The 16,452-nt window shown below is 35.9% G+C and overlaps 1 protein-coding gene across 1 annotated transcript in view; it reads right to left on the bottom strand.

The window, feature by feature from the left end:
• Nucleotides 1-317: 317 nt before the first annotated feature.
• LOC128234116 (glutamyl aminopeptidase-like) overlaps nt 318-16,452 on the bottom strand; it is a 103,344-nt gene continuing 87,209 nt past the window's right edge. The window contains exons 5-8 of the mRNA XM_052948139.1: nt 13,340-13,507; nt 7,504-7,644; nt 2,735-2,816; nt 318-1,090 (exon numbers count right to left, since the gene is read on the bottom strand). Of these exons, the coding sequence (XP_052804099.1) occupies nt 947-1,090; nt 2,735-2,816; nt 7,504-7,644; nt 13,340-13,507 (535 nt within the window). The 3' untranslated portion in view covers nt 318-946. The remainder of the gene's footprint in view (nt 1,091-2,734; nt 2,817-7,503; nt 7,645-13,339; nt 13,508-16,452) is intronic.

The raw sequence follows: 16,452 nt of genomic DNA on the forward strand, positions 1-16,452 counted from the left end.
GTGGTAACCGTCGGATAATTTGATAAAATACTTGTTATCCCGACGTGGTATCCGTCTGATAATCATATAGAATACATGAAATCCCGACGTGGCATCTGTCTGATAATTTCATAAAATACATGAAATCCCGACGTGGTATCCGCCAGATAAATCAATAATATACATGTAACTCCGACGTGGTATCCGTCGGATAATTTGATAAAATACTTGTAATCACAATCTCATTAAAATAAGATCCCCAATACACGCTTCACGACGTTACGCTAATTTGTAAGATTTGTTCAAGGAAAATATTCCGAGGTTTAACGAAGACTGGATATGTTGCCTTTGTTTATTTCTTTCTCTTAGATTCAACCTTACAAATTAGTTTCTGACCCACTTTCTGATTACAGTTTAAACAAAGTGTGACAAATCAATATTTTACCTAGTGGGCCAGTTTCAAACTTTTCATTCATTTCATAAAGGAAAACATTCTAATGAAGTGTTATGAATATTGGACCAACTATCATGTCACTAGTATGTTCCAAAGAAGCCAGACTACTTATACATTTTTAGACCCAATCCCTTGCTATACTGCATCAAAATTTAATATATCTAATGCATTTTGTTTATTTTTGTGCATTTTTTTTTAATACAGAATACCTTGATTGATATCTCCATTATAGAAATTTTGAGAAAACATTGTTTAATTCATTTTAACAATCAAAGGGTCCTAACTCCAGAGCAATCTAGTGCGATCTGGGTGTCGAAATATAAGGCCAATTAACTTTGTGACAATTACAGGTTAGGTCATGACTGGATTACAAATGCTTAAGAGAGTGGACATGAAAGTGGGATGATGGCCAACATGATTCCTGTATGCCTGCAATGCTATGCAGGTGACATAATAACAATTTTCCGCCACTAAAAGTGATTTTGGAACATGCCTGCATGTATCGCATAGAGTCTAATGTTTCTTCATGTTCAACCAGCCAACAACTGTGCTCCTGTACTTGTTAATCCATTCCATATTTGAATGAATTTTCTCTAGAACCTGTTGCACCGCCCTCTCCCCTGACGCCACGTAACGCGTTGAAAAAAATTCTTGCACCTGTTACAGAAAACAACCACACAATATATATACAAAGTCATGAAGAAACTACAAACTGCCAATTGCAAATATATTTTAAAATAAAGAACTGTTCTGTTGAAAAAGTGTTCAAACATTGCAATTTGCAAAGGAGTATGATAGAAAAACATATATTTTATATGCAATATATTTGATGGAAGAAACTAGACCCTAAGACGCTGCCTAGACACTGTCATACCAAAATTTCTTTGGAGCTACATGAAACACCATTTCTTGGACGGATATATATATATTATACTGATCCTGGTAATATACTGTTATTATATTGATCATGGTGATTTACTGGTTATAATACTGATCATGGTGATTTACTGGTTATTATACTGACCGTGGTGATTTACTGGTTATTATACTGACCGTGGTGATTTACTGGTTATTATACTGACCATGGTGATTTACTGGTTATTATACTGACCATGGTGATTTACTGGTTATTATACTGACCGTGGTGATTTACTGGTTATTATACTGACCGTGGTGATTTACTCGTTATTATACTGACCGTGGTGATTTACTGGTTATTATACTGACCGTGGTGATTTACTGGTTAGTATACTGAACGTGGTGATTTACTGGTTATTATACTGACCATGGTGATTAACTGGTTATTATACTGACCGTGGTGATTTACTGGTTTTTATAGTGATTTACTGGTTATTATACTGACCGTGGTGATTTTCTGGTTATTATACTGACCGTGGTGATTTACTGGTTATTATACTGACCGTGGTAAATTACTCGTTATTTTATATTGACCGTGGTGATTTACTCGTTATTATACTGACCGTGGTGATTTACTCGTTATTATACTGACCGTGGTGATTTACTCGTTATTATACTGACAGTGGTGAATTACTCGTTATTATACTGACCGTGGTGATTTACTCGTTATTATACTGACAGTGGTGAATTACTCGTTATTATACTGACCGCGATGATTTACTCGTTATTATACTGACCGTGGTGAATTACTCGTTATTATACTGACCGTGGTGATTTACTGGTTATTATACTGACCATGGTGATTTACTGGTTATTATACTGACCATGGTGATTTACTGGTTATAATACTGACCATGGTGATTTTCTGGTTATTATACTGACCATGGTGATTTACTGGTTATTATACTGACCATGGTGATTTACTGGTTATTATACTGACCATGTTGATTTACTGGTTATTATACCAGTTATTAACTGGACAATTTGCAATACAGCCACTCTGTGTTTTTAAATTATTAAACTGAACCCTCCTTTATTAATTAAAAAATAAAATATTTCACAACACATGTGATTTCAAAGAATATGCGTTTCTTGATGTCCAAGAAGGAACAATGTTAATTTTAATACCTAATTCTGTACTTTCATTTTCACTTTCACTATTGTGAAACTGTGTGTCTTTGGTGTTTATTTTAAGTGTAGGATTGCTGTAAGTATATATATATATTTTTGGCTGAACCATTGTAAAATATTTATGCTCTTTTTATTCACAATCTACATTGTTTTATTGTAAAAATCAAATTGGGTTGGTGAGTACTTTACACTGAAAAAGCGATTAATGCAATTGCTTAGCTTGATAATGGAAAACATTATCATTTAACTTACATCATTATAATCAAACTTGGAGTCGAAGTTGCTGCATGTGGACTGGATGAGGCTGGCCATCATGAAAGAGGTATCCCCATACCTACACATAAAACAAATGTGTATGCTATAGAAGTCTTTCAATAGCGAAACATAAAACAAGTGCATATGCTAAAGAAGTCTACCAATTCTTGCACATAAAACAGGTGTTTATACTAAGTGAATGCTAAAGAAACCTACCAATAACTACGCATAAAACAGATATAGTACTTGTATGCCAAGGAAGTCTACCAATAACTACACATGAAACAGGTGTGTATGCGAAAGAAGTCTTCCAACTCTAAACATAAAATGTGTGTGTATGCTTATGCTAAATAAAAAATACCTGTGTTTTGTGTGAGGCAATATTCTGTTGCATCGGATCAATTATGTTATATCTAAGCATTTCATAATTCACAAAAAGTGAGAACAAAACAGCATTGTTTAATGTCTGAAATCATTTCCTTACCTTTGACTACCATATTTTCCAGCCTATTTTGCCCATGAAATCTGAGTGTTTTTTGTAACAGGGTTGTTTTCAACCCAGTTCAGTGTAGCCACAAACTCGACACTCACAACATAAAATTCCTATTAATAGTAACAAATGTTGCCTGCCGATTTACCACCAAAAATATAGTTTGAGAAAGTGCAGACTATATAAATTGCAAGCTATGTTTCCAATAACCGAGGTAGATTTGACAAAGCAAGAAGCAATCATAACGCAATATCTATTTAAATAATTTAATCTGTTGAACTTAGATAAAGATAACATTGAAGTATTATCCCTGCGCCAAAAATTAATGAACATCGAAACAAAGAATTACTATCCACTCAAAGCGCATCATTCAATTACGTGACACAATGATGAAGCCAAGTGAATTTACAGTCGAAGAGAGATAATTCTGTAATGAGATAATGGAGTAAGTTAATCAGATTTCTCTCCCTTGCCTTCGCAAAGGAGAAGCGGGAAATCTCAAGCTTGATTGATTGTGTGCACAGTTGAAGTCTACAGAGAACAAGTAAAGGCGGATATGGATTTATTGTACGTATGTTATTTTCTTACAATAAAACGTTCATTCATATTTGTAGTGAAATTCAAACATTTCGGTCATTGTTTTAAGATTCTCAGACGACGATTATTGATTATTATTTTTTCGATCTTACAGTATTTTCTGACCAGCCTAGACAAAATCCTGGCCATAAAGTGGGATCATGGGATCTGCAGCCGACACATTGCAATAAATGTGTTGTTAACTTTTGCAGGTGTTTTGTTTGGATTTCAGTTGATGGGACTTAAATAAGGCGAAATAAATAACCATTGAAAATTGCGGATAAATTTATGTTATCATTAATGAAATGTGTATTGGAACCTCGCAGTAAGCCTGCATGAATTAGCAAAGCCTAATCATAAGAAGCCTGCATGATATACTCAAAGCATAATAAAAAAGTAAGTTTTATTTTGGATATGGATAAATAACATTGCGAACTATATACTAAATATGTTCATTGTAAAGGCAGGAAAATGTGTCTCCTGTGATCAACTACGTGTTTGGACCATAAACATGCTTTTGCCAATTTGAAGATATCGGACAGGGTTCGCCGAACTCCGCCATTTCCTTTTGACAAAGCCTCTGGGTAATACATATCAGGAATGAAAGTTTATTTCCTGGGGACAGACACAAAGAAACAACGAACATAACGATGATATATTAATTTTTTTATTTTCTACTTTTATGCCTCAAAAAAGATTAGGGTCGGCGAGGAATGTAAGAAGGGCTTCAAAAAACCGGCAATTTGCCGGTCTGGACCGATTTGACCAAGCCAGACCAATTTTAGTTTCAAAGTGTCGAAAAAATCGGTCCGAAATTTTCTCATTTTTAATAATTTTGGTCCAAAACGTCTGTCAGTAAAAATTGTAATACACAAACATTCTTGGGTCATTCACACATTGAAAATTACCCCCAATAAAAGTGTCCTAGTTACCATCAGACCAGCTGCTTTTTCCGCTAGGCTGAACACTCGATATCTGTTAGTTAGCAGACGATTGCAATCGGTCCAATCACGTGTAGCATTAGGTCGCAGAAGACAAACAAATCATGTGTAAAAAATGCGCTTGCAGCTATCCTGCTTAGGTGTTAAAATCGGTCCATATGTTAACATAGCAATCTGCTTTGTCATCGATCAAATACAATTGTCATTGTTAATCCGGGAAGGCATTAAAATTCCGTATTTATTAACCTTGTTTTTTAGGATATCGACAGCAACACGCTTGGTGAACTACAGAGTCTAAAAACTGAGGGCCTTTCTTACGTCATTTTAATACAGTTTTGAAAAAATTGTTGTCGATATCAATCTCAAAGCTAAAAGCCCCGATTATATGATATCTACATTTTATTCAAGATTAACAGTTGAATGTTGACCCACTGACGTAGCATTACGCAAATAAATCATAATGCCGTTTCATTTTTTTGTCGTCTGACCGCTTCCCACCGGCCACAGTTATTTACGATCGCAGTGTTTCTTGTTAGAAACACCGCAGAACTCGATGAGAGTCTCATTTGAAATTCAGTTTGTATCATTTTCATTCTGATGACGGTTCTAGAGCCATCTTACGAATTGCCACATCGCGAAAAAATATTGACAGAATACACATCGCGAAAATGTGTTACATTTCTATATAATCAGACTTCTGAACAGGTCTTTCATTGGAGGGGGGGGGGGGGTCAATTACTTTTTTTTTGGGGGGGGGGGGTGGGGGTGGGGGTGGGGGTGGGGTTGTCGCCGGGTCTGGTCGGATTGAGGTTCCAAACTTTTAGAAGCCCTGAATGTAAGTATCTATCATGTGTTTCCGGTACAGATTTAAAAATCCGACCCGAGGGCACCGGCATAAGCCGGTAATGAGGCAAGCCTCTTTCCGGTCACGCAGCTTGCCCGAGGGTCGGATTTTCCGATCCGGACCAGAAACACATGATTGATATTTTTTCTTGCATACGTAAATATATGTAATTGTGGAAAAAATGACGTAGAAAACACACTTTTGTACATTTCACCAAAAAGCGCGTACGACATTGCGTTCTGACGTCATAAAGCGCAGTAATTTTAAATCACTATCAACGTCAAATAGTTCCTTTAAAAATCGCACTTTTACAATTATTTATTTTCATTTTAGTTAAAAGTATTGTATACTTATATTTTTTATTACGCTTTATTGAAATATACAATAATATTGCATAATATACTTTTCATAAACCATACAATAAAAGAACTCATCTTACATGTGGTATGTAAGATTAGTTTTTCCAGCACTGGTCACATGACCGGAAACACACGTCCGGTATGCAAGAAAAATAAGGTCGGTCGGGTTATGGGAAACACAGGTATTTTTTTTGTCGTAAACGGAAGTCTACCTAACTGCACATAAGTCAGCTAAAGCAGTATACCCATATATATTATATTCTCTTTATTTCCACCATTACAGTGATTAATTATATAAATAATACAAATTATATAAATAGTACAAGTGTTACACATAATAAACAGTCATAGAAATATCATAAATTATATGCAATATCACATACATGCCATGAACAAATTATAACATTATTACACACTCTCAAACACAATCATACTAGTATTTGGTGACAAAAAAGTAAGAACATTTACATAATATTAAACATTATGCAAAGGAAATATAGGAAGAAGAGTACTCTTTAAGTGTGCACGTTAAAGAAGTATACCCATAAATATGTGTACAAGGAAGTTTACCAATAACTACACATACAACAGGTGTGTATGCTCAGGAAGCATACCCATTACTACATCTAAAACAGGTTTTAATGCTAAGGAAATTTAACCATAACTGGAAATACAACAAGTGAATATGCTTCTTAGGAAATCTAGCCATAACTGCACATTAAACGTTTTCTGGGATGCAAATGTCTTCTACTCAATTTGTTGATTTCATTAAGGCAGATGTACTTTGAAACACATTCTCAATATAAGATGAAACACTATCTCAATATAAGAATGTACATAGGATATGATGACATGCTTTTATGACAAAGTTGTCTTAAGTTGCAGTGTTTTTAGGGACGTGTGCATTTCAATGTTCTAATGCCAACATTAAGACGACACAAAGGCAATCACAATAGCCTGACTTTGTCAAAAAATAAGCTACAAATGTGGATGGAAGTACAGATAGCGAAACATACGGGTGATAACTTATAGGGCGACCACAATTCTTTGCAAGACATGACAGTAATGATAAAGGCAGCACTCAACACAAAGAATTGGTAATTTGAGCGTGGAGTGCTTGCATTCGGACCTCCTCGGACATTTTTATCGAAAACAACCTCAGATGTATGCCAGTACATCAGTTGAAGTAGTTCGTAAATATTTGGATTAAAAGTAGTGTTTTAGAGTTGTATTTATTGATCCAAGTTTAAATCGATTGCCAGTGAAGTGTTTTATTGCAAACATAATTAAGATTCGTAAGAGTTATATAAGTGATAAAGTTTAACTGGAAAATAAAATTATTACGCGATCTACTTGCAGCGGACTTAAACGTACCTCTTTTTGAGTATGTAAACCGTCCAAATACATCCGAGGTTGTTTTGGATAAAAATGGCCGAGGAGCTCTGAATGGGAGTGCTTGTTGATTTATACATTCCATGCCCAGGTCTTTCAAAAGCAGCAATATCACCTCAGCTCTCATGTACATACAAATCTTGACCACGCTTGCAGTAACGTACCTTTTCACGAGGATATCCCAGTTCTTCTGGACAAATCGCCAGCTGAGGATCTGACCTGTGTATGAGCTTGCCACTGCTGATATCACATGGACTGTGTCCTGGAGCCGAACTTCTGTTTTATTGAGACTCGATTCCAATAACCTTACATTGGAGAATTAGGAAAAAATATTTTTTTAAAAGCCATCACATAATGAAGTACGGGTATGCCAGCACTGAAACCATGTTTTAATGAGTGTGACGTGAACATGCATCTGTAATTCCCCTTAAATGTCGAAATTAATTAATTAATTTGTCATTTATTCAACAAAACAACCTTAAATATATTGCCAGGGGTGTTTAAACATAAAAATAAATGAAGTAACAAAGTTTTAGAAATTTTAAGTGTTATTGTTGAGTATTATTTTTAAAATCAGGTACATGATAACAAAAACAATAGCACAATGAGCTAAATTGTTCTGGCATGGATATGAAGTTGTTGACATGCATATAGTGTCCCAGCTCTGTACCCACTGACATTTGATTTGGAAGTGACAGCAGGATAGCTTTACTGTTTGAAGCAGTGATATATAAGTTTATTTCACTGATAACTCTATTTTAAATACCAGTTTGCAAAAAATGACATCATCAACCAATACTATAAATATTTCTTTCAAAATGACATCATCAACCAATACTATAAATACTTCTTTCAAAATGACATCATCAACCAATACTATAAATACTTCTTTCAAAATGACATCATCAACCAATACTATAAATACTTCTTTCAAAAGATTTTGAATTGTGCTTTGCCATCAAGGGAGGAGTTTGGTAAAAATGAATCACAGATTTATGGTTTTTGCACTCCAACAGCAAGCCAACATTGGCATAAAGTATCATTCACTTCCTAAGTAAATTGAACATTTGATTTTCTTTTACAAAGGGCCATAATTACTTCTTTTATGGTCATGAAACTTTTCCTCAAAGTGTGTATTGTTTTATTGAAATTTTGTAAGTTATGAAGCACTAGAACTAACTACCCTCACACGCCACCTTGACACAGAAAGTTATTTACTTGAGCAAATATTGAGCAAATATTGAAAAAGAAATAATTTAAGATGTTTCAAGATTATATGAAAGAAATTAATTTTTAATTTGACAAAGGGTGAAACTGAAGTTCAAGATGATGTTTAAAACAAGAGGGCCACGATGGCCCTTAATCGCTCACCTGAGTACAAGTATTTGAACTTTGTTATCACTTCAAAATTGTTCTTGAAGCTGTACACATGGTCCAAATTTCAAAACTGTAGCTTCAAAAATAAGAAAGTAGGTGAAAAAGTCACCTGACAATGTCAAAATTGATATTTGTTTTCAAACATCACAATCTAGGTCATTTCAGCACAGCATTGATATTTGTTTACAAAATGTACACATGGTACAAGTTTCAATGCTGTAGCTTCAAAAATAAGGAAGTAGATCAAAAGGGCACAGTCTAGTTCATCAGAGGACAACATTGATCATTTCGTTTTCAAAACTCTAACATTTCATTGCGGTAGCTTCAAAAGGAAGAAAGTATTGGTTGGTCAAAAACTCACAGTCAATGTCATCCAAGCCCAACATTGATATTTTTTTCAAAATTGTGAACATATTCAAAATGTCTCTGCTGTAGCTTCAAAAATAAGAAAGTATGTCATAAGGGGTGGGGCTGGCTTTGACCAGTGGGGCATAATTCGCAATATCTTGGTAGAGACCCTGACTTATAATATGATGCTAAATACACATTTTTAAAGGTCTGGGCCTAGCTGTTTCAGACAAAAAGATTTTCAAGTATTTCCTATATAAGTTTCAGAAAACCTCTGGGCATGGCCAGTTTTGAACACTGTCCAATAAAATCAACAAACTGTCTCAGATAGCCAAGACTTGATACAGCTGCACTCTGGTCAGACAAGAATATAACTCTATGTCCAACATACATAAAATAGTTTTCCTTCATGTTGCTAGACCATGTATTAACTAACCACACAAATAATTTTATTGTAGCATAACAATGGTCTAGTTCAATAGAAAAGTCTGATAATTAAATTCATTATTGAGTAAAACAAAATTTCTTCTAGAAAATAAAGAAATATAGGCGCGTAGGAGTTGGGGCAGCAGGGGCCGCACCTGCGGCCCCAATATTCTGGCTAGTAACGGCAATGGGGCCGCGAATATTTGTTACCAATTTTGCTATTATCGTATTTTAATTACAGCTACGCGCATATAGATCAATGCCATTCTGACACGATATTGAATAAACAGGTCACCATGTCATAATTAAACCTGTGACCATCTTGCATATTGGTGTGCGAATGGCGTGAAAACAAGTGGCAGATTATTAAAGACGGGTAAGTGGAGAGGCAATAAGACAATAATTATTTGTATCGTTTTTGATGTTTCAAAAACTGCAGTTGATTATGATAATTGCAATTACTCATTAAAATAGATTTTTGTCATTAAATGCCAACAATTGTATTTGTTCAAACGAGTCACATTAAAGTTTAAAATGGACGTTCCAAATCTGCCTAAAAGTTTTAAATTTCAAAAGAGATCTTTTGGCACTAAAACACTGAACACGGTGCATTCAACTCGCAATGGTTCCAAAGTCATTCGTGGCTTCACTATGAAGAGGTAAACTGCGCTAATTTGTTATTAACATACATTATGAGACTGTGCAAATATGAGTATTTAAAAGTGAATGATACTGGCGTTTAGAATAATTTAAGATTGCGCAATAATTAATATGTCGCTTTTGCTCATAATGTTATTTTAACCCAAAAAGGTTTAGATAAAAACATGTAAATAAAACCTGAACTCACTGAAAATCAAGTCTTTCAATGCTTAAAATTAAATAAAAACCTCCCCAGCCCACCCCTTACGCGGCCCCAATGTCAATTTCCTTCCTACGTGCCTGAAATATAATACTTTAACCTTTAATCCAATAAAAAGAACAATACTTACCTTAGAATTGACTATTTTGAAGAATTGATAAAATATTCCCTTGTTTCTAAAAATAAACATTAATTCAAAAAGTAATCTCAAACAGAAAGGGAGACAATATAGCAAGATTTTCTGCCATTGCTTCAAGAGTTAACTTGGGATGGGCCAGTTTTCATCCCAAGGGCATAATTTGAAAAAAACTTTGTAGTCAACCACTAGACAATGTTACACACCAAATATCTAAGCTCGAGGCATCATGGTTTTTGTTAAAAAGAGTTTAGTAGTTTTTCATAGAAATAGTGTTCTGCATGGAATTCATTTCTTTGAACAATTTTGAAAGAGAACCAACCATGGAACATCCCTATAAAGTTTCATTAAAATTGTCTAAGCGATTTAGGAGAAGATGATGATAATCAGCAACAGATGATGGATGTCGGACAAAGACTGATCACAATAGCTCACCTTGAGCATTTTTTGCTCCAGTGAGTTTAAAAAAGGGTGTTAGCTGAGGTCAATGAATATGATTTAAGCTATGGTTAAGGAAAATAAATGCAAGGCACTACCACCTCTCATAGTGGCCATGTGCACAAAGTTTCAGAATGAATCTCTAAATCTGTCTGCTCCACAAACTCCTAACCAAAAGTATAAAAATCATATTCAAGGGTTTATAACTCCAAGACAAAATAGCCTTAAGTTATACAAAATATGTCAGTCATAATTGTAATGTGTACAAAGTATCAGAGTGATAACTAGAAAACTGTGGGAGTAGTTTTCTCAACAAATTATTACCAACTGACTGACCAACAGACCAATCTTAAATGGTGACTACAAATTGTCATAAAAGGTGAGTGCCATCCGGCTACAAATTTTAAATAATTTGTTATGTTTTATATAACATGATACGAATAAACAATGAAATATATTTTGTTTTGTATTAGTATTCATTTTGTAAGTTTTTAAAAATAACCATCACCATTTGTCACGAAAAAATAATTTTTGTTACTGTCAAGAAACATGGTGGCCGATTGGGGCAGACGATTTTGACCTTTTTTCTATGCGTCCTTTAACCCAAAACATAGATTAAAAGTTTTTTTCTGGGATTCTTCACGGATTTTTTTGCCTGCGTCTTCTACCCAGTCATTTACGGTACATTATATCCCCCTTAAAACTTTGGACAGTGATGATGGTTGAATGTTTCAAAAAAAGTTTTTCCCTTATCAAAGAACAAGTGATGTATTTGAAAAAAACAACATAATCAATTTACATACAAACTGCCTTACGTTGCAAACGAAAAGGTATGCCTGCACTCCGTTCAGAAGTGAGAGTTGCAGAGGAAGTGTATGAACAAGCTCGGGAAAAAGTCATTTAAACAAAAGAGACTCCAGTTGTGTAAGAAACAAAACCTGACATTACAGAAGAAACCAGCAACCCTGATGGCATAGAGCACATGTCACATTCTATAAAATACCCAGATTCAGTGTAAATTACCAGGTTCAGATCAATGGTTGAAAACTTTACAAGAAAAATGGAGTGTGGTTTAAACATTTAAGATGTTGCTAACAGTGACAAAAAAAGTATTGACCTATGAGAGGTTGAATATGAAATTCAGAGAGAGAACAAAACTAATGACACTGAAGATGTGTTTTCATTGAAGGTGAGTGATGTTGACACTTTCGTTACTCAGAGTGAAGTTAAAAAAGTCTTAATTTGGATCATCTTAAAAAGATCAAAGACAAGGCTTCTGTTTCCACATGTTGGATGATAGTAACTAGACTAGTATAAAGGGGATTAATAGACTATAGTGGAATATCCTTTATTCAAAATTACAGCTATAGAATTGAAAAAGGACTTATTAATGTTTCTAACAGTTGCATCCAGCAATTAAATGGACAAGAAACACAACATACATCAAGTATTCATTTCTCTAAGGCAAACAACTTGTGCGTTATAGTAATGGAACCCCCTTAAGGAAGGTAAAACAAGTCCTGGGGACATATGAAAACTGATGCATGGATTATATAGTTTGAAGGATTGTGCAAGATCTCTCAGATTCCCCAGTTGATGATTTTCTTTATGCCGACAATCAGGAATTTGAGGGTTTGATGAGCACTTAAGCACTTTGCCCTAAAACCAAACATGACTGAAACTTATGATTATATAAGAATAAACAGTTATGAACCAGACACTATAACCATTATCTTTTAAAGGTTTATATAGCAAACATGGGAAGGTTGTGAGGTGAACAGTGACCTTGACCAATCATCAGTACGGTTTATATAGCCAACATGGGAAGGTTGTGAGGTGAACAGTGACCTTGACCAATCATCAGTAAGGCTTGTATAGCAAACATGGGAAGGTTGTGAGGTGAACAGTGACCTTGACCAATCATCAGTAAGGTTTATATAGCAAACATGGGAAGGTTGTGAGGTGAACAGTGACCTTGACCAATCATCAGTAAGGCTTGTATAGCAAACATGGGAAGGTTGTGAGGTGAACAGTGACCTTGACCAATCATCAGTAAGGCTTGTATAGCAAACATGGGAAGGTTGTGAGGTGAACAGTGAGTGACCTTGACCAATCATCAGTAAGGCTTGTAAAGCAAAACTAACAAATTCTGAGGCGCACAGAAACTTTGACCTAGACAATATTGACCCATTGCACGACACATTGAAAACCTATGGGGTTCACTTCTGGCAAATTATTTTGAAATCATACCATAAATGATCAAGTTATGGTTGGGACCCGAAATCGAGATAGATGTTACCATACACATACTTCCTAAGGTAGGTAAACAATGAAGAAGACATGCAAGCCACATATACCGACAAATTGATTAACAATCATGTTTGGTTTTATTTTGAAAAGTACAACAGTTACAAACCTCAATAAAAGCCTAGCATCCTTGGTCTTAACCAGCGCTCCAAGAAATTTGTTTTTTTCGTTGTCATCATTTTCTGACAGGTATTTTTGCCATACAAACTCCCAGTCCGAATCGTCTCCATTTAAAATACCAATCCTATAAACTGTACTCTTCAGGTCAACATCTAGCCTGAAAAAAAAATGATTTCTTTGACAAATATGTGTAGGTAAGAAAACTTGTTTGGAAACAATTCCATCTTACATAGCAATTATATTATCTTTGTTGAGACTCTTTGAAAGCAATTAATTGAAGCTACTACATTTGAAGCAATCAATCAATGACCTTAGAGGTATTGTTACACTGTCATGGCCCTTCATCAATGACTTAAGAGCAGACTTCCCGAAAGCCGTCAGTCCGACAGACATGACCGGCAAATTTTGATCTGGTCCGACGATTTCTGAACACAAATCGGTCCGACTGTCCTTTTTTTATTTCTGGTGACCGCTTTTTAGCATAAAACCTGGTAACAGGGCTTTAGCATAAGAGCCTTAGAAAAACATTACACGTGTTTTCATTGGTTGCTTTAGGCACAGTGCCCGTAGAATAACCAATCAGGTCGCATGTTGCATACTGTCAGACATTTGCGCATCCAACATGGCTTCTCTAACATTTTATGAATGCCAGTCAAAAAAGAGAAAATTATCAAACGATGAACGCTCTAAAAGGAAATGGAATATGAAACAAAATGTCATGAAAGAATTCTTTTTTGAAATGGCAAAGAAATTGGAAATGCCTCGTTACTGACGTTATTAAGAAAAGCAGGTTATAACCTGCACTGATGATGGTGAAACTCAAACCTCCACTGGAGGCTCCAGAAAAATTAACATTTCATCCAAAGAAAGTTATGACACTTTGCTGATAGGCAATTATTTCTTCTATCTTTAAAAAAATAGCTCTAACTTAATATCTTTAAAGAAAGAATTTATTCTGTAAAAAAAAAAAGCTAAATCCATAATAAGGTTTCAAAGTGTCAGACATGCTTGGTAATCTAAATTCACCACTGTATTATAATATTTGGCAAGTTCTGAAAGGCAGAAAAAATATAATTGTTGATAAAAGTTTATTTGTAAATCCTTTCCATGATAAAATTTACACTTTTAGGCAGAGTCTAGATGTGCCTGCATGTAATCGAACAGAAAAAGTATCTAGAATTTCTGAGCATGGATTCCAGCAGGATACAATCGACCTCGTCTCAGAATTTTTACCTGTCTGTCTGATACTGAGATAACAGGAGTCTGTAAATCATGTGATTGAAAGTCCTTACATCAGGCTCTTGAAATGGAGATTTAACACTTTTTGTGACAAACAGGACTTATACCCCAATATTAATGAGGAGTGTTTCGAATATCAAGATGAACTTTTGAATTTTGACAGACTGATTATTTTCATCAGATACATACTATAAAGCCTTTATTAAGAATTAAGCTGCTTTTGATGAATAAAGCAATGTTATTACTTTGTTTTTGTTCATTTTCTTTCAGTCTGACAGATTTTCTTTTGGTCTGATAGATTTTTATGTCTTGTCAGATCAAATGTCTGACACCTTTTTTCAACTTTCGGGAAGTCTGTAAGAGGTATTGTTACACTGACATGGCCCTCCATCAATGACTGAAGAGGTATGGTAACACTGTCATGACTCCTTCAGTGGCTTGAGAGGTATTGTAACACTGTCATGGCCCTCCATCAATGACTCAAGAGATATGGTTACACTGTCATGACTCACCTTCAGTGGCTTGAGAGGAATTGTTACACTGTCATGGCCCTCCATCAAGTCACTTCAGAGGTATTATTACACTGTCATGGCCCTCAATCAATGACTCAAGAGGTATGGGTACACTGTCATGACTCTTCTTCAGTAACTCAAGAGATACTGTAACACTGTCATAACCCTTTATCAGTGGCTCAAGAGGTACTGTAACACTGACATGGCCCTCTATTAGTGGCTCAAGAGATACTGTTACACTGTCATGGCCCTCTATCAGTGACTCAAGAGATACTGTAACACTGTCATGGCCCTCTATAAGTGGCTCAAGAGATACTGTTACACTGTCATGGCCCTCAATCAGTGACTGAAGAGATACTGTAACACTGTCATGGCCCCCTATTAGTGGCTCAAGAGATACTGTTACACTGTCATGGCTCTCCATCAGCTACTCAAGAGATACTGTAACACTGTCATTGCCCTCCATCAGTGGTTCAGGAGGTACTGTTAAACTGTCATGACCCTCCATCAGTGCCTCAAGAGGTACTGTAAAACTGCCATGACCCCTATCAGTTGCTCAAGAGATACTGTGACACTGTCATAACCCTCCAGTGGCGTAAGAGATACTGAAACACTGCCATGGCTCTCCATCAGTGGCTCAAGGGATACTTTAACACTGTCATGGCCCTGAATGATTGGCTCAAAAGATACTGTAACACTGGCATGACTCTCCATCAGTGTCTCAAGAGATACCATAACACTGTCATGGCCCTCCATCAGAGGCTCAAGAGATTCTGTAACACTGTCATGGCCCTTCATTATTGGCTCAAGAGATACTGTTACACTGTCATGGCCCTCAATCAGTGGCTCAAGAGATACTGTAACACTGTCATGGCCCTTCATCAGTGGCTCACGAGAAACTGTAACACTGTCATGGCCCTCCGTCAGTGGCTCAAGAGATACTGTAACACTGTCATGGCCCTCCATCAGTGGCTAAAGAGAAACTGTTAAACCGTCATGACCCTCCATCAGTGACGTAACAGATACTGTAACATTGTCATGGCCCTCCATCAGTGGCTTAAGAGTTACTACAACACTGTCATGACCCTCCATCAGTGACGTAAGAGATACTGTAACACTGTCATGGCCCTCCGTCAGTGGCTCAAGAGGTTCTGTTACACTGTCATGGCCCTCCGTCAGTGGCTCAAGAGTTACTACAACACTGTCATGACCCTCCATCAGTGACGTAAGAGATACTGTAACACTGTCATGGCCCTCCATAAGTGACTCAAGAGATACTGTTACACTGTCATGACCCTCGACCAGTGGCTCAAGAGGTATTGTAACACTGTCATGGCCCTTAATCAGTGCC

The sequence above is a fragment of the Mya arenaria genome, chromosome 5 (genome assembly GCF_026914265.1).
Source record: "Mya arenaria isolate MELC-2E11 chromosome 5, ASM2691426v1".
Taxonomy (NCBI): domain Eukaryota; kingdom Metazoa; phylum Mollusca; class Bivalvia; order Myida; family Myidae; genus Mya; species Mya arenaria.